The sequence below is a fragment of the Oryctolagus cuniculus genome, chromosome 21 (genome assembly GCF_964237555.1).
Source record: "Oryctolagus cuniculus chromosome 21, mOryCun1.1, whole genome shotgun sequence".
NCBI lineage: Eukaryota > Metazoa > Chordata > Mammalia > Lagomorpha > Leporidae > Oryctolagus > Oryctolagus cuniculus.
Genome location: NC_091452.1, coordinates 18415773 through 18442090, shown reverse-complemented (window position 1 = coordinate 18442090; position 26318 = coordinate 18415773). Strand labels below are relative to the sequence as shown.

Genomic DNA, 26318 nt, shown 5'->3' with positions numbered 1-26318 from the left:
TGGACCCATTGGAAGCCAGGAGCTTCTTCCGGGTCCCCCATTTGGGCCACAGCAGAGAGCTGGATAGGAAGAGGAGCAGCCAGGACTCGAACCTGTACCTACACGGGATTCCGGCACTGCAGGCAGTGGCTTTACCTGCTATGCCACAGCACCAGCCCCCATTTTTATATTTTTAAAGACACATTTTATTTATTTGAAAGGCAGAGTAACAGAGAAAGAGGAAGAAGCAGAGAGATTCCATCCACTAGTTCACCCCCCAAATGACTGCAATGGCCAGGGCCAAAGCTGGGAGCCTGGAGCTCCATCCGGGCCTCCTGCACGCACAGTAGGGTCCCAAGCACTTGGGCTATCGTCTGCTGCCTTCCTGGGCACATGAGCAGGGAGCTTGACTGGAAGCAGAGCAGCTGGGACTCACTGCGGTGCTCCGATACGGGTGCTGGCATTGCAGGTGGAAGCTTAGCCCACTGCACCGCGACACAGGCCCCTACCCTCTACCATTTAAACAGGCGAATGGGGGCGGGCATTCGGTAGAGTGGACAAGACGCTTGCGATGCCAGCACCCCGTGCTGCATGCCTGGGTTTCAGCCTCAGCTCTGCCTCCAAGCCCGGCTCCCTGCTAACGCACACCCTGGGGGCAGCAGGGATGGCTCAAGGAGTCAGGTCCCTGCCACCACGTGGGAGACCTGGGTTGAGACGTCAGCTCCCGACTCTGGCCTGACCCAGCTCTGGCTGTCGGCAGGCATTTGGGGTCGGGGGGAGTGGACCAGCAGATGGGAGATCCCTTTCTCTCCACCTTTCAATTGAAGTCCCTTTAAAAACAACATTGAAACGTCTTACAAAATGAAATGGGTTCTTGTCCCGGGGGCTACGAGGAAGCCTCCTGGCATCAGAACCCAGGGCTGCCCCGGCCTCCGAGCTGGGCATCCAGGACGACGTGTAACTCACTGGGTTCCTTCCTCTCGTTGGGCTTGATGCAGCGGATGTACGAGGGCTCCTTGGAGATGAGAATCTCCAGGAGGCTGCTCAGGCTGTTCTTGAACTGCGTCCCCACCTGTGCAGAGAGAGCACGAGCCGAGTCGACGCCGCTGCTTCCCGGGGCAACACAGAGCGCGTGGCGCCTTACAACCCAACCCTCCGCAGGAGGCCCTGCCCCTTCTTCCCTTTGGCCCCACTAAGAGGTGGCTTTGGAGGCCTCGAGAAGTGGAGATGCTCAGGGCTGGGCTGGTGCCACGGAAGCTGGACACGCCGTCCGTCCAGGACGGCCACGAGGAGCACTCCCGGGAATCCCGGGAACCCCGTGCCGTAGCTGAGCCCTGCCACTCTCCGCCACCTCCCCTTGTGTTTCCTGATGCCCGCCCCTCTCTAAGTTCTGTGTTATTTGAGGATGTATTCCTCTGCCCTCTCCCCCGGGTTGGCCAGCCTGTTGAGGAGAGCTATCTTGGCTGGCTCGTTACTGCTGACCCCTGGCCTGCAGCAGGTGCACAAGGGAATGCCTGCAGGTGCACGAACAGGCGCGAACCATGCAGGAAGAACACATTTAGCAGGATCCATTACAGAGGGATGCTTCCAGAAATGGAGAGGGGCAGCGTCACAGTGCAGGGGACCCGAGGCCTGTGTGCTCCCAGGTGGCCCCTCTTCCCTCTCCAGTCCTTTGGGCGCATCTTGTGCACTCACCGTGGGCGGCCTCCGGCGGTTCTCCAACTCAGCCACCAGGAAGCATTCCCTGAGGATGCTGTTCTTAGACCTGCACAGCACCTGGACGTGAAGAGAAAGCGGCTGTGCGCTCGCTGTGTCTGAAACCACTAAGGGACCCACAGGAAGGTTGCAGAAGTGTGCGCGGGTGACAGAGCCACCCGCATCATCGTGAGCGCTCGCAGACTTTCCAGGTGAGAGCAGAGAGGAATCAAACACGAAAGGACAGGGTGTGGAGACGCTGGGTACAGCAGTTAAGAGGCCTCTCGGGATGCCTGCACCCCATATCAGCGCAGTGTCGAGTCCCAGCTCCACTTCCATTCCAGCTTCCTGCTCATGTGCACCCTGGGAGGCAGCCGTGACGGCTGGGTCTCTGCCACCCACGAGGGAGACCTGGACCGAGTTCCCAGCTTCAGCCTGCCCCAGCCCCAGTCATTATGGGCACGTAGGGGCATGAACCAGCAGAAGCAAGACCTCTGTCTTTAAATGAATATTATTTAAAAATACAGAAGGAAATGTTCAAAATACTACATCTAACTGCTTTCTCTACCTGCCAAGGTGTTTTCCTCTGCTATACGAAGCAAGAATTTCTCCCAACCCAGTTCAGCCATTACAGAATTAACTGGCTCTTTAAGAGCAATCTTGAGGGGCCAGCGCTGTGGCGTAGTGGGATAAGCCATTGCCTGCAGTGCTGGCATCCCATGTGGGCACCGGTTCGAGTCCCAGCTGCACCGCTTCCAGTCCAGCTCGCTGCTGGTGTGCCTAGGAGAACAGCAGAGGACGGCTCACGTGCTTAGGCTCCCATACCCCCTTGGAGATCTGGGAGAAGCTCCTGCCTCCTGGCTCCGGATAGGCCCAGCTCCACTGCTGTGGCCATTTGGGGAGTGAACCTGTGGATGAAAGAACTCTCTCTGGCTCTCTCTGTAACTCTGCCTCTCAAATACATAAGTAAATCCTTTAAAATGTAGAGGTTTTTTTTTTTTTTTAAAAATTTTTTTAAAGGCAGAGTGGACAGTGAGAGAGAGAGACAGAGAGAAAGGTCTTCCTTTTGCCGTTGGTTCACTCTCCAATGGCCGCCGCGGCCAGTGCCACACCAATCCGAAGCCAGGAGCCAGGTGCTTCTCCTGGTCTCCCATGTGGGTGCAGGGCCCAAGGACCTGGGCCATCCTCCACTGCACTCCCTAGCCACAGCAGAGAGCTGGCCTGGAAGAGGGGCAACTGGGACAGAATCCGGTGCCCCAACCGGGACTAGAACCCGGTGTGCCGGCGCCGCTAGGCGGAGGATTAGCCTAGTGAGCCACAGCGCTAGCTTAAAATGTAGAAATTTTTAAATTTTTTAAAAAAAAAATCTCTGGGGGCTGGTGTTGTGGCCAACACCTGCAGTGCTGGCATCCCATAGGGGCATCAGTTTGAGTTCCAACCGCTTCACTTCCAATCCAGCTCCCTGCCGATGCACCTGGGAAAACAGCAGAGGACAGCCCAAGTGCTTGGGCCCCTGCACCCATGTGGGAGACCCGGAAGAAGCTCCTGGCTTCAGCCTGACCAAGCCCTGGCTGTTGTGGCCATTTGGGGAATGAGCCAGCAGATGGAAGAACTCTGATCAAGTCTGTCTCTCCCTCTAACTCTGCCTTTCAAGTAAATAAAATAAATGTTAAGAAAAAAAGCCATCTCCAAGCTGTGGCATTCAGTGGAAAGAGCAAGGTGCAGAGTGCACGGTGCACTGGGACAGAGTGGGAGAGAGACGTCCATCCGCTGGTTCACTCCTCAGATGGCCACGATGGCCAGGCTGGAGCCAGGAGCCTGGAATTCCATCCGAGTCTCCCATGTAAGTGGCAGGGGCCCAAGCACTTGGGCCATCTTACATTGCTTCCCCAGGTGCCTCAGCAGGGAACTGGATCAGAAATAGCAGCTGAGACTCAAGTCGGCGTTAGCCTGCTGTGCCACAATGCTGCCTATTTTTTTTTTAAAAGAGTTATTTATTTATTTGAAAGAGTTACACAGAGAGAGGAGAGGCAAAGAGAGGAGAGGGAGGGAGGGAGGGAGGGAAAGAGAGAGAGAGAGAGAGAGACAGAGAGGTCTTCCATCCACTGCATCACTCCCCAGTTGGCCGCAACGGCCAGAGCTGTGCCAGTCTGAAGCCAGGAGCTTCTTTCTGGGTCTCCCACGATGGGTGCAGGGGCCCAAGGACTTGGGCCATCTTCCACTGCTTTCCCAGGCCATAGCAGGTAGCTGGATCAGAAGTAGAGCAGCCAAGTCTCGAACCAGCACCCATAAGGGATGATGGCGCTGCAGGCCAGGGTGTTAACCCACTGCACCACAGCGCTGGCCCCTCCTATTCTGTCTTAAAATGGAAATTCTGGTCCAAGCCACAACATGGATGAGCCCTGAGGACATCCTGAGCTTCAGCCCCGGTGGGTGAAGGAAGGGACAGAGATTTCTCTTCCCCGTGAGACACACACTGCGTGGACTGGATCGTGGCAGGAACGGCTGTGGCCCACAGAGAGGACAGCCAGCGAGGGGACACGGTTTCCAGGTTTTGTTGCTATTATTTTTAGATCTGTAGATGGGGTGGCTGGGGAGGGACCGTGAGCGAGCAGGCACAAGGTTCCATTTTTGGTTTGTTCTCCAAGTGTTCACAATAGCTGGGGCTGGGCCAGGGCCGGGACCAGGAGCCGAGAATTCAACCTGGGTCTCCCAGGTAAGAGGCCAGGACACGGCTACTTGTGCGGCCACTGCCGCCTCCCAGGGTCTGCATCAGCGGGAATCTGGCTGGGTGTGGGGAGCAACCGGACTAGACTGAGTTACTGGAATTAAGACTTATTCTATGCATCTGCTCTCCCACAATATGGCGCTGGGAGAGAAGTAAACAGCTTCCGCACAGCTGCCTCCAGTTCAGCCAATAAACTGTAGGACTTGCTATTGATTGGAGGAGAGCAGCGTACTCGGCGTGTGGGCAGCCGAGTTAGGATTGGTGGAAGAGGACTATAAAGGAGGAGAGAGACGGCATGCACCAGGAACATCTATGGGGAACATCTAAGGGAACCCGTGCAGCCCCCGAGAAAGCCGGCCGGCGGTGTGCCGCTCCCCTGCGGAAGTGGGGAATGTGGCCAGGGGGAACTGCCCTTCCACGGAGGTGGAAGGGATAGTAGCCAACCCGGGAAGAACCAGCAGCAAACCCGGGGAGGGCCGAGCAGACGAAAGAACAGTGCAGGGTTTAGTGTCGTTCCTCCACGAAGAGGGGGAGCGACACTGGGTGCCAGCCAGGACTCAAACCCAGGGACTCCAACGTGGGACGTGGCGTCCTGACCACCAGGACAAATGCTGGCCACTGGCTGCTGGTCCCTCCCTCCCCCCCTTTTTTTAAACCAGACGTCTCCACTCACGTGCTGGCCATAGGAACCATGCGTGGAGACCCACCCCATCGACAGGGACACCTGCCACAGGTCCCTGACAGAGAACGGGTCGTGCAGGGGCTCAGCCGCAGATGGCGACTGCCTGGGGCTGAGGCCCAGAGGTAACCGTTCACCGGCCCGGGACACAGCAGTCCCACAGCAGGTGGGGAAAGCTCGGGGTGGGGGTGGGGGGTGGAAAACACTCCCCAGAGCATCCAGAAAAGGTGACCTTTACATGAAAGCTTTTTATTTGTCAGTAAATCCAGCAAAATCCAGTTTTGCCCCAAACAGGTAACTATTTCAACACAAAACAAAGGCTGTAAAGACCCAAGGTTTCTCTGCTGGGCGCGGCCAACGGAACCAGCAGCAGCTCCCGGGGCCCAATCCCGGTTCCAGCCCCACCCCACGATCTGAGCCTGCGTGAGCGGGGACTGAGCCAGGCCTCAGGTCCTCGTGCTTGGGCCCCGTCACCCAGCACATTCTCACTGCACAGAACAGCTCTCAGCCTGGGCTCCTAAAGTCACCCCTCCCCGAGCACAGCCCGAGTCCCTCTGGGCCACGGGGCCTTTGCACAGGCCGGTCCCTTTGACCTGCCCCCAGCGCTGCAAAGCCACCCTCATTGAGGCTTCAGCTCAAGGCCATCTCCACAGAGGTATCTTCTCAAATTCCTCAATGAAAAGTGTCCCCTTTGGCAGCCGGCATTGTGGCGCAGTGGGGAAAGCCATCGCCTATGAAGCTGGCCTCCCATATGGGCACTGGGTTGAGCCCCAGCTGCTCCACTTCCAAGCCAACTCCCTGCTGATGGCCTGGGAAAGCCGCAGAAGACAGCCCAAGGACTTGGGCCCTTGCAACCTACCTGGGAAACCCAGATGAAGCTCCTGGCTCCTGGCTTCGGTCTGGCCAAGCCCTGCCCACTGCAGCCATGTGGGGAGTGAACCAGTGGATGGAAGCTCTCGCTCTTGGTTTCTCCTTCTCTATGTAACTCTAAGTGTCCCCTTCAATTACAGTTCCTTGATCATTTCTTCCTGGTACTTTTCACTGATGAATAACATTGATATAAAAAGATTTATTTATTTGAAAGCACTGCAGAGAGAGATGGAGAAAGAGATCTTCCATCTGCTGGGGTTCACCCCCAAGATGCCCGCAATGACCAGTGCTGAGCCAGGTCAAAGCCAGGAGCTCCATCCGGATCTCCCACGTGACTGCAGGGGCCCAAAGTCCTTGGGCCATCTGCCGCTGCTTTCCCCAGGCCATTAGTGAGCTGGACGGAAGTGATGCAGCCGGGACACAAACTGGCACCCATATGGGATGCTGGCGTCACAGGCAGTGGCTTTACCTGCTACGCCACTGCACCAGCCCCTTTGATGTACACATGTATACGCCACCCCTGCCTCCTTCTGGGAGCCCCCAAGGACAGGGACTCAGTCTCGTGCATGGCTGAGACCCCAGAGCCGGCACACGGCGTGGTCCCACGCCCACTTAAACCCGTTTGTTGAGTGAGCAGCTCAGATGACCGTCAACGGCTGTGCCGGGACATGTACGCACGAGAACGATCAACGAGGCCACACCTCCCAGACCACGGGCACGGGCGACACGGGACCCGCAGAAGCACAGGGACCGCGTCCACACTTACTTCTTTCAGATGTCTGTAAAGGAGATCGTTGTTTTTCTCTAGGAACCCTGTAAAAACATTTGATAAAAACACCTGTTGGAATGGACGGCTTCTAACAGTGCGGTTCTGTCGCAGCTGATGGCGGAGGGGAACCCTGAAAGTCGTCTCCTAGAACAGAGCTCTCCAACCTTGGCCCTGTTGATACCTGGAGCCAGGCAGTGGCCCTGTAGGACACTGGGCAGCGTTGCTGGTGGCTGCTCATGCCGGATGCTGGTGGCACCTCCCCCACCGTGACATCCACGCAGGTCTCCTGACACTGCCCCGGGTGTCTGGACCAGGTCCTCAGAAGTGAGCATAGCTCACATGCTACACCCTGAACCCTGACACCATCACGTAAACCACAGCCTTTCGGCTCAGTCCTGTGCACAGGCTGTGGTCCAGGAGCAGAGAACCACACGCAGGGGACCACACAGAAGTAACGGAGGGGGTTGGCGTTTGCCAAGTGGGATCAGTTGGGACGCCCACGTCCGAGTGCCTAGGATGGAGTCCAGTTCTGCTCCTGATTCCGGCTTCCTGCTCACACGCACCCTGGGCGGCAGCAGGTGATGGCTCCAGTAGTTTGAGTCCCTGCCGCCCACGTGGGAGAGCCAGACTGAGTTTGCGGCTTCTGGGTTCAGTGTTGCGGGCATCTGGAGAGTGAACCAGTGGATGGGAGATCTGTGTGTGTCTGCCTCCCAAATAAATAAAAATTTATAGAGAGAGAAAGAGAGGGGACGGGGCGGGGGAGAGAAAGAGAGAGGGAGAGAGGGAAGGGGGGGAGAGAGAGGGAGGGAGAGAGAGAGAGTATAGAGAGAGCCCCTCCCCCACACACGTGCTGGATCACTCCCCAAACACCTGCAACAGCCAGAGCTAAAGCCAGGAGCCAAGAGCTCACCCTCCCGGGGGTAGCAGGAAGCCAGCTGCCTGAGCCATCTCCGCTGTCCACCAGGGTCCTTGCTGGCTGGAAGCTGAAGTCAGGAGCCAGACCTGGGACTCAAACCCCAGCACCCTGGTGTGGAAGCCTGGGTGTCCTAACCCACATCCCAAGCTGCTAGCCCAGTGCCCAAACCTATTTCCTCTTGTACTGTTTGTAGGAAGGTACTTCAGAGAGTTCACCAAAATTAAAATTAAAGATTAAAAGAGTAATTTATTTAGGTGCAAAATGTTTTTGAAATCAATGCAATTTGAATGATCCATATTTTCCATGAACTTTTTGAAGTCCCTTGTGTGCATGGATTTCAAAAATAACTTGCTCCAACATGAACATCTTTTAATTGCATTTTCCACAAACTTTTGGGGCACACTGGTAGAGACCGCATTTTGCTCATTTATGCATCCACTGAGAGGTATTTATTGGGGTCATTCCCACCTTACGGGTATTTGCCCCGAGTTTTGATTTAACCTGTAACTGAGCATTGCCACGCAGGGGAATGTGTCATAGGGACAAGATGAGTACCAGAGGGCCAAGAAAAAAAAATACGCACATGAAGATGTCTAAGACAGTATTGTCTGGAAGAGAAAACACTGAAAACAAGCAGTGTCCACCCAGCAAGCCAGGGCACAGCCTCATGGCGGAGAGGACCTGCAGGTGCCCCAGGAAGTGCAGCTGCCGTGGCGCGGACACAGGCGCTCCAGCTCTGCCGCGTCCCGCCTGGCTGGGTGACCCTCCCGACTCTCATGGGTGCAAAGGGGGAGAACGATTCTGTCCACATCACAGAGGTAAAGAACCGAAGACAGGCACGGGATTAGCCCAGTGGATGAGACACCCTATGGGGTGCCTGGGTTTCGGCCCCAGCTCTGTTCTCCATTCCAGCTTCCTGGGGCCGGTGGGGGATGGGGGATGGGCAGCACGTGATAGCCCAAGTACTTGGTCCCTACCGTGCATGTGGGAGACCTGGATTGAGCTCCTGGCCCCAGCCTGGCCCAGCCCGGGCTGCTGTGGGCACTTGGGGGGTGAACCAGCAAATGCAAGATTAATTTCCCGAGTTCGTCCGTCCATCCGTCCGTCCTCCCTCCCTCCCTCCCTCCTCTCCCCTCCCCCCTAAATAAATTAATCCTAAGAAAAAGAATGTGAAGAAAGCAACAAGACAACCCCTAGACATGGAGAAAATACTCACACGCGGTGTATCTGATAAGGGTCCAGGATCCAGAATATATAAAGAACACTTACAACTCAAGAACAAGAAAAACAGGAAACCTGACTTGTCAGAGAGGCAGGGCAGGCGTGTGGCTCAGCGGTGAAGACCCCAGTGACCCCGTCCCGAGCTTCCAGGGGTCCGCAGACCCCGAGAGGCAGCAGAGGTGCTGCAGCTGTCCGGCTTCTGCCACCCACGCGGGAGGCCTGGGGTTGCCTCTCTGGTTCCCAGCTTCAGGCCCAGGCCTGGAGATGGAAGAGCAAACCAACAGACAGGAGCGCTCTCTCTCTCAAACTAATTCTTTTCTTTTTAAAATTTATTTGACAGTAGTTACAGACAGCAAGAGAGAGACAGAGAGAAAGGTCTTCCTTCCATTGGTTCATTCCCCAAATGGCCGCTACGGCCGGAGCTACGCTGATCCGAAGTCAGGTGCTTCTTCCTGGTCTCCCATGCGGGTGCAGGGCCCAAGGACCTGGGCCATCCTCCACTGCCCTCCCGGGCCACAGCAGAGAGCTGGACCGGAAGAGGGGCAACAGGGACTAGAACCCAGCGCCCATATGGGATGCCAGCGCCGCAGGTGGAGGATTAACCAAGTGAGCTACAGCTCTGGCCCAAACTAATTATTTTCTAAAAACAGGCACAGGATCAGAACAGACATTTCTTCAAGGGAGAAATACAAATGGCCAACGGGCACACGAGAAGACATCCAACACCCACAGCTGCTGGGAAACCGCAAACCCCAGCTCCGAGGCGTCACCTCCCTCTTCCATTCCCCAGGACACAAAATGAACAGAGACGACAGTAAGCATCGACCTGGCAGTGCAAAATCCAGAAGCCACACCCTGCTCTGGGAACAGACAGCAGTGCGGCCGCTGTGGGTAACAGCTGGGCAGTTCTTATAAAGGCTTTTACCCAGAGTTAGGTATGACCCAGCCATTCTACGCCTAGGGACGCCCAAGAGACAAAGACCTACGTCTAGCCCAAAACTTACACGGCAATAGCCGTGGCAGCAGTATTCACAGTAGCCAAGAACAGTGCACCAACCACCCATCAGCCCGATGAACAGGTAACACAAGCACTACGGCCACACGGTGGAGTATTACTTGGCAAGGAAAAGGAAGGGCAACAGGGATGACCCTTGAAAACATGATGCTACATGGAAGAAGTCAGACGAAAAGACCACGTATGATTCCAGTCATTTCAAAGGGCCCAGAACCAGCCAATCTGTGCAAACGGAAGGTGGGTGAATTTGTGGGCTCAGACTGTAGGGGCTGGGCCGCACGCGGCAGCTGGTAACAGGCACAGGTGTCTGTGCTGGTGACGGAATGTTCCAGGATTGACTGTAGTGAGGGCTGCACCAATGGATGAAACTTAGGTGGATGTGAACGGTGTACAAGTTACCTCTCAAAGAGGGGTTATAGGACGGACTTCAAAAAGTCCTCGGAAATTGCAATCAGAAGTTCACGGTGGTGCACACATTTCTGGAAGCCACACAGTTCCTTCCTTCCTTCCTTCCTTCCTTTTTTTTTTTTTTTTTTTTTTTTTTTGACAGGCAGAGTGGACAGTGAGAGAGAGACAGAGAGAAAGGTCTCCCTTTACCGTTGGTTCACTCTCCAATGGCCGCCACGGCCAGTGCACCGTGCCGATCCGAAGCCAGGAGCCAGGTGCTTCTCCTGGTCTCCCATGGGGTGCAGGGCCCAAGCACTTGGGCCATCCTCCACTGCACTCCCTGGCCACAGCAGAGAGCTGGCCTGGAAGAGGGGCAACCAGGACAGAATCCAGCGACCCGACCAGGACTAGAACCCGGTCTGCCGGCGCCGCAGGTGGAGGTTTAGCCTAGTGAGCTGCGGCGCCGGCCAGAGTTTTAGTGATATGCACTTTCCATGAACTTTTCAGAGTCCCCTCACATATAAAATTAATCAATAAAGTGAGAAAGTCATTTCCAGGCACAGGCGAGTGCGGGATTAGGCATCCTTTGGGATGGACAGGACACACTTCCTCAGGGGGGATTTTTTAAAGATTTATTTTATTTGAAACATTACAGAGAGAGAAGGGGGTGGGGAAGACGGAGGGAGACAGAGAGAGAGAGATCTTGCATCCACTGTTCACTCCCCAAAGGACCACCATAGCCAAGGAAAGCTAGGAGCTTCATCCCAGTCTCCCACATGGGTGCAGGGGCCCAAGGACTTGGGCCATCTTCTACTGCTTTCCCAGGCCATAGCAGAGAGCTGGATCGGAAGTAGGGCAGCCGAGACTCGAACTGGTGCCCATATGGGATGCCAGCACTGCGGACGGAGGCTTTACCCGCTATGCTACAAGGGAGCTGCGTCTGTGACTAGGCTGAGCACACACACACAAGGCCACATGCAAGGCCACGGCCTGCAGCCATGCCACTCACCCTTGGTGCAGTAGGTAACCTCTCCCGCATAGTGGAGGAGCCGGAACTCCATCCAGCCAATCCTCTTCCGGCCCTTAGGGCCAGCCAGCTTACGGCTACAAGAGAGAAAGACAGGAACTCAGCCCGCAGGCTCCACTGCAACGGAAGGGCCCCGATGCTTGAAGCAAAGGGTGGGGGTTGGGGGAGACGTTTAGGAAGACGACTAGCAGATGAAGGCTGGTGCCGAGAGCCGGCCACAGGGGCCCAGGAAGGCTCGCTGCCCAGTTCATCTGACTAAAGATGAACTTCTCTCCAAAATCAGATCCTGGGCCAGAGTCGTAGTGCAGTGGGTTAAAAGCCATACTTGCAACACCAGTGTCCCATACTGGAGTGCCAGTTTGAGTCCCGGCTGCTCCACTTCCAATCCAGCTCCACACTAATGCACCTGGGAAAGCAGTAGAAGATGGCCCAAGTGCTCGGGTCCCTGCACCCATGTGGGAGACCCAGATGGATTTCTGGGCTCCTGGCTTGGCCCAGATATCGCTGTTGTAGCCATCTGGGGAGTGAACCAGCAGTTGGAAGGGTGTGTTTTCGTGTTCATTCATGCTCACTCTCTCGCTCTCCCTGCCTTTCAAATAAATAAATCTTTAAGAAAAATAAAATTTGACCTTCTCTCTCCCAAGTCCTGAGAGATAAAAATTCAAAAGTGAAACACAAGTACATGTTACAAATGAAATCAGATCTATTTTCCCAGGTGATAGCCAAAAAACTGCTTTACTTCCTTACACTTGTGGGGCTTTAAAAAAGTAGAAGACTCAGGGAATATCCCGATTCAGATACTGACGCTCCAGAAATTAACTTTTTCTTGAAAGACAAAGGCACTTCAGAAAGTTCACAGAAATCAAAAGATGTATTATTTTTGGTGCAAAGAAACTGAAATCATACATATCAGTGTCTTCAGAAAGTTCATGGAAAATGTATATTATGAAAAACTATGCATGGATTTCAGTTTTTAAAACTTATTTGAAAGAGACAGCGCGCCCATCTACTGGTTCACTCCCCAGACGCCCACAAGACCTGGCAACTAGCAACTCAACCCAGGTCTCCCACACAGGTGCCAGGGGCCCGACTACTTGGGTCATTAGCTGCTGCCGCCCAGGGCGCCCATCAGCCAAGAGCTGGAATCAGGGGCAGAGCCGGGACTTGAACCCAGGCCCTCCGTCGTGGGACGTGGATGTCCCGAGCAGCGTCTCACACGCCGACTGAGGATTTCCTTTTATATTTGCACCCAAAGAAACTTCCTTTCATTCTATCTCCTCACGAAGCACGCTTTTTTAAAGTAGACTCACAGAACACATATCCTGAGCGCACAATGTAATGAACCTTCCCATCCAGATCAAGACACAGAACGTGGCCAAGTCCACGAGCACTCTGACCCCAAGCCCTTTCCCAGCCTGAGCCTGACAGCTCACTGCCCGAGTCAGTTTGACTTAGTTCCGTGAGGTGTACAGTGGAACAACTGGCCATGTGCCGTGTCGTCTCATTCGAATGGTGACATGGTGCCCCATTTGTGAATGTAGCACAGCTTTCTCCCATCCCTGCCTCCCTTAGGCTCAGGCAACTTCACTCACTTTGCCTTTTGGTAACCTGCAGCAAGCCCGCCGTCACTAGCGCTGGCTGAGGCTCCGCCACGGCCAGGTTATTTATGTCGCCTCTGCCCGTGCTACGATGTCACGGACCTTATCTTGAAGAAGAGGAAACACAGATGCGGGAGCAGGGAGCCTGCTCAAGTCACGCGTCCTGGGTTAATTTTTTTTTAATTTTTTTTTTTTTGACAGGCAGAGTGGACAGTGAAGAGAGAGAGACAGAGAGAAAGGTCTTCCTTTGCCGTTGGTTCACCCTCCAATGGCCGCCGCGGCCGGCGCGCTGTGGCCGGCGCACCGCGCTGATCCGATGGCAGGAGCCAGGATCCAGGTGCTTTTCCTGGTCTCCCATGGGGTGCAGGGCCCAAGCACCTGGGCCATCCTCCACTGCATTCCCTGGCCACAGCAGAGGGCTGGCCTGGAAGAGGGGCAACCGGGACAGAATCTGGCGCCCCAACCGGGACTAGAACCCGGTGTGCCGGCGCCGCTAGGCGGAGGATTAGCCTAGTGAGCCACGGCGCCGGCCGCGTCCTGGGTTAGAAAACGAGGTCATCACGACTCTAGGACGCGTGCCCTTAAATTCTGTCTAAATTAGTTTCAAGTTGATTTACTGGTCACATGGTTACATATAAACAACCCATCAGGCTGTGTGTTTCAGGTCTACACCCACCACTGTAGGTGTTTTATATCCGATTGTACGTGGGTACGTCTAAAATACAATGATCACTGGATAAAGCAAGACGCAAAATCTTTTCTAAAAGCCTACGCGGAACACGTCTGCATTTGATCTCTGCGGACAAAGGCAGGCACACGTGTGAGAGAACCACGTGAGAATGCCGTGTAAGAAACAGCTGAGCTTACAGGGAGCACCAGCCACGTGCCAAAGCCGACAGACACAGTCATCTCCCCCCACGTCACCACCCGTCCGATCAAGCACGTACGTTTGGAAGTGCGCGTGCTTGCCCACTTTCTCCTCCAATTTCTCCAGGAAACTCAAGTCGGTGGCGTGACCAGGCCGAATACACTCCTCGTCCTTCCAAGGAAACAGAGACGCCTCAGTCCACAGCAGCAATTCCAAGGGTAAACACTGTCACCAGCCTCGGCAGAATGTTCTAAATTAAAATACTTCGGGGCCAGAGCTACGGCCCATGGGGTCAAGCAGCCACCTGTGACCCTGGCATCCCATGCTGGAACACTGGGGCAAATCCAGCTCCCTGCTAATGTGTCTCAGAAAACACCCCCTTCTCCCTGCTACCCATGTGGGAGACCCAGATGGAGTTTTGGGCTCTTGGCTTCAGCCTGGACCAGCTCTGGCCATTGTGGGCATTTGGAGAGTGAACCAGCAGGTGGAAGATCTTTTTTTCCATCTCTCCTTCTCTGTCACGCTGTCTTTCAAATAAATACAATTTTTTTAAAGGAAGTTATGAGACCAGTTGAGACCACCCTTTCACGCTTCTCAAGCCCCCTCTTCCTGTTCCTAGTTTTAGCCTCAACAAGAAAACATTTCACTGATCATCTCAATCACTTATGCATGAATCAACTCAACAGTTGACTTAAAGAACTTGGTTGAAGTTAGGACAAAAAAATTTTTTTTTAAGATTTCTTTATTTATCTGAAAAGCAGAGTTACAGAGAGGAAGAGTGAGAGAGCGAGAGAGCGAGAGAGCTTCCACACGCTGGTTCACTTCCCAGATGGCTACAATGGCTGGAGCTGGGCCAGACTAAAGCCAGAAGCCAGGAACTCCATCTAGGTCTCCCACATGTGTGCAGGGACCCAAGCACCTGGGACATCATCTGCTGCTTTCCCAGGCGCATTAACAGGGAGTTGGATCAGAAGTGGAGCAGCCAGGACTTGAACTATCCCCATACAGGATGCCTGCGTTGCCACAGCACAGGTCCTCACCCTCCTCCCACCCCCTTTAAAGACAAAATTAAGAGGTAATTCTAATGTTTCCAATTCTATATGGAACATGAAATTCCAGCACGAGTTGATTAAGATATTTAGAAGTACTAGAGTTCAGCAACGTATGCTAACACTGTCCATAAACTAGGTTTTGTCAGTTCTCCTTGCCCAGATGTCTACACGGCACGCCCCTTTCCTCATTCACATCTTTGCTCCAATGTCCCCTGCTCAGGGAGCCCCTGCCTCACATAACCCAAGATGAGACCCCTCCCCTCCCGGCCAGCAGCTTCTCCCTGGTAGGATCTCTGTTGTGCGCATGAAGCCATCTATTCCATCTTTCCACGCTAAAACTTAAAGTCCGAGTTTGATCCGTTTTGTTCCCCTCTGAGTTCCAAAGCTCACGGCCCTATCCTGGCATCAAGTAAGCACTTGACATGGGTTTGGTGAACGGATGAGGAGTCCGGATGCTGACGGTGCAGCAGCACGGTTCTGTGAGCGCCACATGCGTTACCCTTCAACTTGTCCTCACCCCTTCGCTGTCCCCGTTTACAGATGATGAAATGAGAGCTTGGGGATGTTTGAGTCACCTGCCCAGTGTGACACCATGAACCCACGTGGCATCCGTGTCCCAGGCAACCACAGCCACCCCAGCAATGTCCCCGCTGTACTTTAGAACGCTGGGCTCCCTGAGCAGGTAGTGGCAGTGGGGGTGGGGGAAGAGGAAGGGTGAAAGGGACCGGTTGCTACACGGACTCCCCTGGTCTCGGCTGCTGCTCCCGCCTCTGGAAGGCAGCCACGTGGGCTTTCTCCCCTGGCAGTGGGCACTCAGGTCCACGGATTCCAACGTGCAGACCTCAGTTACAGCTCCGGGCAGGAGTTCAGCACAGACGCTCAACAGGAAGCCTCAGTAACCCAGGGGATTCCACGCTCTGCCCTTCGCAGTTCAGCTCGGGAAAGAGCCCTAGAGAGGGGGGGGCTCCGAGTTCACGGTGCTGTGCTCACCAGGATGGAGATGATGCCTTTGTGCCTCTCTTCTACCAAATCGCAGATGATCTTGTTGTTGAAGTACTGGATTGGCTCCCACTGAAACGGCGGAGAGGAAAGAATTCTCCAAGAGGTGTTTAGACGAGCAAAGCAACAACAACCACAGTGAAGCGGGTCAACATGATTTTCCAAGGCTGTTTCCCTGATTTTGCTATCCAGTTTTTTTTTTTTTTTTTTGACAGGCAGAGTGGACAGTGAGAGAGACAGAGAGAAAGGTCTTCCTTTGCCGTTGGTTCACCCTCCAATGGCTGCCGCGGCTGGCGCACTGCGCTGATCCGAAGCCAGGAGCCAGGTGCTTCTCCTGGTCTCCCATGGGGTGCAGGGCCCAAGGACCTGGGCCATCCTCCACTGCACTCCTGGCCACAGCAGAGAGCTGGCCTGGAAGAGGGGCAACCGGGACAGAATCCAGCGTCCTGACCGGGACTAGAACCCGGTGTGCTGGCGCCGCAAGGCAGAGGATTAGCCTAGTGAACCACGGCGCTGGCCTGCTATCCAGTCTTAAAGCAATAATCCCCCCTCTCCCCCACCGGCTCTGTGCGAGGCCCGGCCAGCTCAGTTCAGTCGGTGGAACCTGAGACCCTTCAAACAACGATGCTCCCTTAAGGAAATGGAACTGCTGATTAGCTGATTGATCGGTTTATATGTGGTGCAATATTGCCCTGTGCCCTAACGTACACGAGTGTTACATGTTAATCAAAAAACGGAAACTTGAGATTTTTCTATCAGAATGGTTTCCTAGGAAGTACACAGAGGAAGAGTGGGAAACGGGCCTTGGCACATGTCGGAACCTCTCCCGTGAAATGCCACTTCTGAGCCAGAGGGAGGCCCCGCGAGGGTGCGTCCCCACCTGTACCTCGATGCCTTCTGCTTCGTATTCTGCCTGCTCCGCCTTCAGGGTCCTCTCTATCAACAGCTGCTGGAGTTTCTCGTTGCAGTAATTGATACAGAACTGTTCAAAACTAGAGACACAGCGCTTTAAGGAACTCCCGTGCCAGAACTACACTAATTTTTTACAAAACCTTAACCCATGTAACAATATTTTTTAGTAGAGGAAAAAGCAAAACAAGTTATTTTTACTAAAATAATTTACTAAACAAATCATAGGATTCAAGTTAAAAATAATTATAATGGTTTTTCCACTTCTAGAATGATCTGTGAATTAGGAGCGATACAAACATAGGGAATATCAGTTCTGGTAGCGCCAGAGATACTTAAATCAACCAAAGCCATAAGGAGGGCCAGGGGAGAGGCAGGTGAGGAGGGTGCTATGGCTTGGGCAGGAGCCCAAAGGGCCCCTGTGTTAGAAGCCTGGTACGCAGCGTTGTGATACTAAGAGGAGGTGTCTGGTGGGACAGGCTCAGATCGCTGGGGCTGTGCCCTCGGAGGGGACGAAGGCTGGTCTTATGGAGCGAGTTGTCGTCAAAGGCAGAACCACCCCCTCGAATCTCTGACCACACGCCTCCTCCCCTGGCAGCCCCGCCACTGTCACACCACCCACCACGTTGTGACGGAGCCGGGAAGGCACCTGTCACAGGAAGAGGAAGTGGCAGTGGGCCGCCCGATCCTGGACTTCCTGCTGTGCACACCGTGGGCTAAGGAGCCCTCCTTGTCCTTCTATAGGACCCAGCCCTTGTGGGTCACAGCGGCCCCAACAGAGCTCACCCGTTCTTGTCGAAGACTTCAAACCCGTAGATGTCCAGCAGCCCGATCACGGTTTTCCTGGTGAAATCCTGGGTGGAACAACACACGGCATGAACGCCTCGGTCTGGTGCTTCGTGACACCCCGAACCCTGCCCCTGAGCCCAGAGCTGGGCCGTGGATTCCAACAGGGGCTCACAGAGAAACCTCTGGGGAAAGTGGTTCTCATGGCCTGTTCCTCCTGTCTGCAGCCTGCCTGCACCCCACCGTGGCCCCCACCCCGGCACTGTGGGTCAGCCCCCTTCACCTCTCAAGTTCACGGTCAGTCCATAAAGAAATGCCAAAGTGGCAGAGTGAAGAAGATGCTAGCCCAGGGGAGGAGACGGGGCTCGAGCCGCAGCTCCTACAGAACCCAGTGTTATCTGGCAAGGGTGGCTGTTGCAAGACAAGGCTATGGCTCGACTGTGCTCCTGGAAGCCCATGTGGTGGGAGCTACCCTCCCCCCCAAATTCCTACATTGGTGATATTCAGATGAAGGACCTTCGGGAGGTGACTAGGATTAGATGACGTCACGGCTGGGGGCAGAGGACATCCATGATGGCATCTGTGGCTTTTTAGGGGGTAGTGGACGCGAGGTCTGAGTGCACTTGCTCTCTTACTGAGGGATGCCCTCCACCATGTGGGTTTTTTTTTTTGGGGGGGGGGTTGACGTTGCAGCGTAGCAGAAAAAGCCACCTCCTGTGGAACCAGCACATCCCATATGGGTGCTGGTTTGAGTCTCAGCTGCTCCACTTCTGATCCAGCTCCCTGCTAATCCACCTGGGAAAGCAGTAGAAGATGCCCCAAGTCCCTAGGCTCCTGTACCCACATGGGAGACCCGGATGAAGCTCCTGGTTTTGGTCTGGCCCAGCCCTGGCAGTTGTGGCCATTTGAAGAATGAACCAGCAGATGGAAGACCCTTCTCTCCTCTTTCTCTGTAACTCTACCTTTCAAATAAAACTTTTTAAAAAAAGTTTATTTTGGTCCAAAAAACTTGAAAATGCCTGCATACAAGGGGTCTTCAAAAGGTTCACAGAAATGTATGTAGGAAAAATCTAGGCATGGATTTCAAAACTTCTTTTTGTTTCAAAATAAATTCATCTTCTAATTCTACTTTTCCATGATTTAAAAAAAAATTTTCCATGACCTAAAGTGCCCTTGCACCACTGGTAATATTGACAATTGCTGTGTACGCCTGGAGCCATCTGGTCAACCACACTTTGCTGTTGTTGTTCTAAAGATTTCTTTATTTGCCAGGCAGAGCAGCAGCAACAGAGGGAGCTACAGAGAGAGAGAGAGAGAGAGAGAGAGAGAGAGAGAGCGCGAGCTACAGAGAAAGAGAGAGAGAGAGATCTTCCATTTGCTGGTTCACTCACCAAATACTTGTAACAGACAGGGCTGGGTCAGGCTGAAGCCATGAGCCCAAACTGCATCCAGGTCTCCCACGTGGGTGGCAGGGCCCAAGCGCTTGGGCCATCCTCCGCTGCCTTCTCAGGCGCACTAGCAGGGAGCCAGATCAGAAGCGGAGCAGCCAGGACTCAAACTGGCGCTCCGATATGGGATGCTGGTGTCGCAAGCAGTGGCCTAACCCACGGCTGCGCTATGCCATCCCTTCAGACCATGCTTTGGGACATGCTACAGAAGTCGTGAAGCATTCCTGCGAGCCAACCACGTGCTACCCACGGGAAACGTGGACAGGCATGCCGCCTGCCACCAGGCCCTTCCAGTCTGTCCTCACAAGTGCTTTCCAGTGACTGCGTGAGCGACAGCGAGTGACGGGAACTGCGCCAGCCAACCTTGTTCACCAGGGACGAGTTGATCTTGCTGACCAGCCACGTGAACGTCCGTCCGTAGACTGCCTTCGCCATCGCATCTCTGGCGTAGACAGACAGTTCTGGCGACAGTGGGCAGATCACCTGAAAGCAATGGCAGGGTCACGGTGGATTCCAACAAAGACCCATTTCCAACGACGACCCCACTGATCCGCTCCCTCCGTCGTCCTCACCGTGGCGATCCACTTGATCTCGTGTGTGTCCGGGACAACCACGAGCAAAGGACACTGCCACCCCGCCCGCCCGTGTTCCTCGAGCACCCACTGTGTGCCAGGCAGTGCGCTGGGTGGCTACGACCCAGTCACGACCATGACACATGCAGACCCGACCCATGTGGGTTCACAGTTCAGTGGGAAGTGGGGATGGAGAGGCATGTGAAGAGCCCCCCGGAAAGGGGTCATCACACGTGGGGCTTTGAGGTGGAGGTGGGTGCTCTCCGAGGAACTGATCCCTGGGGCTGAAGGGTGACAAGCATAGGGAAAAGTGTTTGGGGAGAAGGAACAGCATGAGCAAAGGGGAGGTGTGGCAAGGACAAGGTGTCCATGGAGCACCAGTGTGTGGCCGTGGTGGTGAGGATGAAGCAGGAGGCACCAGCAGGAGCTGGACCATGCAGGGCCTGGCAGGCTAGGTTCAAAGGTTTGGCCTCTCCGGGGGCCACACCCCACTGATCGGCCCCAGAGAAGGGGGCAGGTGCATGTGCGCCAAGAGCCATCTTACCTCCTCCGTCTTGGCTTCAATCTTTCTGTGGGTGAGAGCTTCCAGCAGCACCGACGGGTAGACGCCCAGGAGCTGAACAGAAGGAACTCAAAGTCCATCAGTCACCGGCCTGACTTCCTACCAAGAGCCCACGGAGCTCCAGCCCAAGCCTTGAGTCATCGGTGCGCTCCAGTCCCAAACAGACCACTGCCACCTGGTGGCCAACCTCTCTAAACCTCCCGTGGGTCCCCCCTGATGCTCTCAGCCGTGGACCTAGCTGGGAGCCACCCTCAGCCCCGCCTCCCTCTCCCATCCCCGGGGGCTCCCTCTGTCGTCCTCACCTTGGCGATCCACTTGATCTCGTGTGTGTCTGGGATGGCGGCACAGCCCTGGGCGTCTTCTTCAAAACAAACATTGCCTAGGTGCAGGACGCTGGCAAGGATCCCGAAGAGGTTCTAGGTGGGCAGAGGAGGGCACAGAATGACACCAGCAGCGGCACCCCAGGCCGTCACCTGCCTTCAGATGCAGCCCCCACCTCACTGAGCCCAAACCCCCCTCCCTGACCCCTCCCCCCTCAGCAGGTACCGAGGAGCCACTTCTGATGTGCAGCAAAGAGGGCGGAAGCTTCGCCCTGTCTCCAGCACAGGACGTCACAAACACCAACAAGTCAATTTACTTTTTTTTTTGCAAAAGAAATCACGCTCACAAAATGTTTCGTAACAAACTTGTCTCCTATAAACCCCACCAATGAATCACCGAGTTTTCAAATGCCACGCTCCAAGATTTTTTTTTTCTTTTTGGGCTGAACTCCATTGTGGCCCTTGAAAGATTAATAATGTAACAATCAAAGTAAGGGAAGAAAAAACACTAACACAAAATGGTTACAAATCCCACTTTTTGCAAGAGACTTCAACAGATGATTGATTAGTCCTACAATTTTGAGAGATGTGCATTATTGAGATTGGATTCGATTTAGGGGAAGGTGAACATGATCTTCTCCAAGCCACTCCTGGAGAAACGCAGCTGTCAGATAAGACACGGCGCCCAGCGAATGCTTGCATTTCAAAGCAGAAGCGGCAAAATTTTTAGCATATTGGCCGCGATATTTAGGACCTGTTCATACCAACAAGGTCTTCCTTGTTTATCTGAAATTCACACGGGTGCCCTGTGTGCAGGGTCTTCAGATGTTTAAGGGAAAGGCTCACTATGAGAAAACAATGCCCGGATTTAACGTCTTTGGCACCCAAATAAACTTAGCTTTTAGTTCAATTTTTCTATGAGTTTTTGGAAATACTCTGGTATTTGTTCTCTGCTGAATCTGACCCCTGACCACAGGCACCAGGGAGGCAGGATCACCTCCTTAACACCAGCCAGGACCCCAGGGCCCGTACCTCCAGGTCGGCTTCTGTGAACTCGATGACGGAGAAGGCGTTGGAGACGGTTTGCCAGTCGTTCTTGTCGTTAATGGACGACTCTTTGGCACAACGACCCTGGGACAAAACTGGGTCACTTAATGGCATTTTTTTTTTTTTGACAGGCAGAATGGACAGTGAGGGAGAGAGACAGAGAGAAAGGTCTTCCTTTTCTCTTGGTTCACTCTCCAATGGCTGCTGCGGCAGGTGCGCCACGCTGATCCGATGCCAGGAGCCAGGTGCTTCCTCCTGGTCTCCCATGCGGGTGCAGGGCCCAAGGACTTGGGCCATCCTGCACTGCCCTTCCAGGCCACATCAGAGAGCTGGACTGGAAGAGGAGCAACCGGGACAGAATCCGGCGCCCCGACCGGGACTAGAACCCGGGGTGCCGGCGCTGCAAGGCAGAGGATTAGCCTAGTGAGCCGCGGCGCTGGCCTTAATGGCATCCTTATGAGGACAGCAAAGAGCACAGCATACAGTGAAACGGTCCTCTCCACAAGCACGCACAAGCTAGTTCTGCAACGCACAAAACTGAGGGGGAAACAGGCTTCACTCTGCCTAGCATACGATGGCCAAATGCTACTTTTTTCCAGATGTATTTGGAAATTTTTATAAAGATTGATTTTTTAAAAGATTTATTTATTTATTTGAAAGTCAGAGTTATACAGAGAGAAGGGGAGGTAGAGAGGCAGAGAGAGAGCGAGCGAGCGAGCTCTTCCACCCGCTGGTTCACTCCCTAATTGGCTGCAACGGCTGGAGCTGCACCGATCTGAAGCCAGGAGCCCAGAGCCTCTTCCAGGTCTCCCATGCGGGTGCAGGGGCCCAAGGACTTGGGCCATCCTCTACTGCTTCCCCAGGCCATAGCAGAGAGCTGGATAGAAAGTGGAGCAGCCGGGTCTTGAACCGGCACACATGTGGGATGCCAGCACTGCAGGAGGTGGATTTTACTTGCTATGCCATAGCACCAGCCCCTTATTTATTTGAAAGGCAGTTAATAGGCAGAGGCAGAGGTGCAGAGAGGAGAGACAGGGAGAGAGGGAGGTCTTCCATCTGTTGGTTCATTCTCCAAATGGCATTAACAGCTGGAGCTGCGCCAATCCCAAACCAGGAGCTGGGAGCCTCTTCCTAGTCTCCCACATGGGTGCAAGGGCCCAAGGACTTGGACCATCTTCCACTGCTTTCCCAGGCCACAGCAGAGAGCTGGACTAGAAGTGGAACAGCTGGGACTTGAACCAGCACCTGCTGGCACTGCAGGCTACGGCTTTACATGCTATGCCACAGCACCAGCCCCATCAAATTTTATTTTAAAATCTGTGTACTGGGGAAAATAATCTCAACATTACATATTAGTGGTATATCTTCCTAAAAATGTGGTTTTTAAAAAAGATTTATTTATTTACTTGAAAGAGTTAGAGAGGCAAAGAGAGATATCTTCCATCCACTGGTTCACTCCTCAAACGGTCATAATGACCAGGGCTGAGCCAAACTGAAGCCAGGAGCCTCCTCTAGGTCTCCCATGTGAGTGCAGGGGCCCAAGCACTTGACCATCTTCTGCTGCTTTTCCAGGAGCAGTAGCAGGGAGCTGGATTGGAAGCAGAGCAGCCAGGACTCGAACCAGTGCCCAAATGGGATGCTGGCACTGCAGATGGCGGCTTAACCCACTGCACCACAGTGCCAGCCCCCTTAAAAATGTTCTTTAAAAAGACTTATTAGAGAGAAAGACACACAGAGAAACTTCCACCCACTGGCTCAAATCAAAGTTTCCTGCAGTGAAAATAAATGCTGTTGAACTAGCCAGTAGAAAAAAATTCGCAGCCTTACAAACACAGCTGGCTCTTCAAATCTGTGTTGTTAACCAGTCGCAGACCAAAAATATCGGAGGACCCAGCACCATGGTGCAGCAGACTGACTGCTACTTGCAACGCCAGGCTCCCATGTCCATGTTCTGCTTCAAGTCCTGGCTGCAACCCTTCCGATCCAGCTCCCTGCTGATGTGCCTGGGAAGGCAGAGGAAGATGGCCCAGCGCGTGGGCCCCTGCCACACATGTGGGAAACCTGGTTGGAGTTCCTGGCTCCTGGCTTACTTGGTCCAGACCAGGCTTCTGGGGCCATTTGGGGAATGAACCAGTGGATGGGAGACACCAATCCCAACCTAGCTTTTCAAATAAACAAAACAGATCTTTAATAAATGTATCTAGAGGGCCAGCGCTGTAGCATAGTGGGCTAAGCTCCTGCCTGTGGTGCCTGCATCCCATATGGGCACTAGTTCTGGCTGCTCAACTTCTGATCCAGTTTTCTGCTTTGGGCCTGTGAAAACGGCACAAGTGCTTAGGTCCCTGAACCCATGTGAGAGACCCAGAAGAAGCTCCTGGCTCCTGATGGGCCCAGCTTTGGCCACTGCAGTCATTTGGGGAACAAATCAGTGAATGGCGACTTTTCTCTGTCTTTCCTTCTGTCTGTAACCCTATGTCTCAAAACAAAACTAAAACAAAACTTAAATAAGAGAAAGGAGATTCACCTCATACATATATGAAAAAAACCTGTGTCTGTACTGAGCATGGACAGACTTTCCCCTTTATTTAATCACTTAAACAATACAATGTAGGGGCCGGTGCTGAGATGTAGTGGGTAAAGCCGCCACCTGTGGTGCTGGCATCCCATATGGGTGCTAGATTGAGTCCCGGCTGCTCCATTTCTGATCCAGCTCTCTGCTATGGCCTGGGAAAGCAGCAGAAGATGGCCCAAGTCCTTGGGCCCCTGGACCCACGTGGTAGACCTGGAAGAAGCTCTGGGCTCCTGATTTCAGATGGGCCCTGCTCCGGCCATTGTGGCCATTTGGGGAGTAAACCAATGGATGGAAGACCTCTGTCTACATCTCTCTAACTGTTCCTTTGAAATAAATAAATAAGGGCCGGCACTGTGGCACAGTGGGTTAATATCCTGGCCTGAAGCGCCGGCATCCCATATGGGCGCCAGTTCGAGTCTCAGGTGCTCCCCTTCAAATCCAGCTCTCTGCTATGGCCTGGGAAAGCAGTAGAAGATGGCCCAAGTCCTTGGGCCCCTGCACCCATGTGGGAGACCGGGAAGAAGCTCCTGGCTTTAGATCAGCGCAGCTCCAGCCATTGCAGCCAATTGGGGAGTGAACCATCAGATGGAAGACCTCTCTCTCTCTCCCTCTCTCTCTGCCTCTCCTCTCTCTGTGTAACTCTTTTAAATAAATAAAGAAATCTTTAATAAATAAATAAATAAATCTTTAAGAAACACAATGTAACAAGTACTGTAAGTCATCCAGGAGAAATTTTAAGTATATGGTACACAGAACGATGTGTGCAGGTTCTATGCAAAGTCACCCTTCTACACAAGGACTTGAGCAGCCATGGATTTTGGGATCCAAAGTGGGGCCGGGGTCCTGGTACCTGTCCCTGGGGACGAGAGGCGACTGTATCCCTTCCCACATTGCCAGCAACGTTTGCTCCTGTACCCCAAGGCCAAGGTTGTGCGAGTCAGTCCCTTGCAGATACCTGGTGGTTTAGAAGCCCTGCAAATATACGGCACAGGCAAACCATCGAGTCTGCCAAAACTATGGACGTCATGAAGCCTGTTAAAAAGTATTCACCCTGGTAAATAGCTCGAACCGTTTCCCAAACCACTGGGGCATCAGAATAGGGCTGGAGTAGTGTGGCCAGGGAAAAACCTGCAAGAAATAAGATATGATCTATTCCCAGAGAGAATGGCTTCATCACCAAAGGGTTAGAAAAGCCCTTGGCGAAATGGATGGAACCTTCTAGAACTTTATAAATGGACCAAGTCCTGGAGCCCCTGTACCCACCTGGGAGACCTGGAGGAAGCTCCTGGCTCCCGATTTCAGATGGGCCCCGCTCCAGCCATTGTGGCCATTTGGGAAGTGAACCAGCGGATGGAAGCTCTCTTTCTCTATCTCTTCTCTTAACTCTGCCTTTCAAGTAAATAAAAATTATTTATTTATTATCATTGGAGAGGAAGAGTCACAGAGAGGTGCTTCCATCCACTGGTTTACTCCCCAAATGGCCACAACAGCCAAAGCTGGGCCAATCCAAAGCCAGGAGCTTCTTCCAGGTTCCTGTGCAGGTGCAGGGGCCCAAGGACTTGGGCCATCTTCCAGTGCTTTCCCAGGCCATAGCAGAGAGCTGGATCGGAAGAGGAGCAGCCAGGACACAGACTGGTACCCACATGGGATGCTGGCACTGCAGGCGGAGGCTTAACCTGCCTCACCACAGCACCAGCACCCCAACCCCAAATCTTTAAAAACAAGCATTCCAGAGCAGCCCCCATGAACACCCTGAATCTCCTTCTCCAAAGTCACCAAAGCCAAGCACTAGCCCTTCCAACCTGTGAGAGGTACTTGTACAGCTGGGGGTCCCGCTCAAGTCCCAGGTAAGCCAGACGCTCCGCTTCGCCACCTGCCAGCAGCTGGTAGAAGATGTGGAAGTTCCGCTCGCCCTGGTTTTGGTAGACGACGCGGGACTTCTCTATCAGGTAACTGATGATGTGTCCACCTACCGGGACGCCCTTCAAGACAGAACAGACCTGCGTCGGTCACTGCCAGCAGCGGGCAAGCCACCTGCTCACCACTATCTCCTGAAGAGCAGGGATTCATCTGAGTACAGTCTGATCTAGGTTTGGCAATGATCAGTGTTTTCCGGGTTCTGTTTAAAAAGACTTTTGCCTACCCTGAGGTCATGAAGATATCTTCTGTTTTCACTTAGACGTGATAGTTTTACTATTCGTGATGATGATACATCACTGTTCAATAAACGGAGTGAGGTAGGGATCAAAGGTCTTTTTATTATTTTTATTTATTTATTCTTTATTATATTGAGATCTAG

At 53.6% G+C, this 26318-nt stretch overlaps 1 protein-coding gene across 2 annotated transcripts in view; it reads right to left on the bottom strand.

Moving 5' to 3' along the window:
- MYO1H (myosin IH) overlaps positions 1-26318 on the bottom strand; it is a 50721-nt gene that overhangs the window by 16634 nt on the left and 7769 nt on the right. The window contains exons 5-17 of one of the 2 annotated variants that reach the window (XM_051835869.2): positions 25822-26001; positions 21433-21531; positions 20383-20496; positions 20063-20134; positions 19310-19429; positions 17499-17566; positions 16690-16795; positions 15795-15875; positions 13832-13923; positions 11269-11363; positions 6718-6764; positions 1675-1755; positions 946-1051 (exon numbers count right to left, since the gene is read on the bottom strand). In XM_051835869.2, the coding sequence (XP_051691829.2) occupies positions 946-1051; positions 1675-1755; positions 6718-6764; positions 11269-11363; positions 13832-13923; positions 15795-15875; positions 16690-16795; positions 17499-17566; positions 19310-19429; positions 20063-20134; positions 20383-20496; positions 21433-21531; positions 25822-26001 (1261 nt within the window). Of the gene's footprint in view, positions 1-945; positions 1052-1674; positions 1756-6717; positions 6765-11268; positions 11364-13831; positions 13924-15794; positions 15876-16683; positions 16796-17498; positions 17567-19309; positions 19430-20062; positions 20135-20382; positions 20497-21432; positions 21532-25821; positions 26002-26318 lie in introns of both variants that reach the window. The other variant, XM_051835870.2, reaches the window with a different exon arrangement.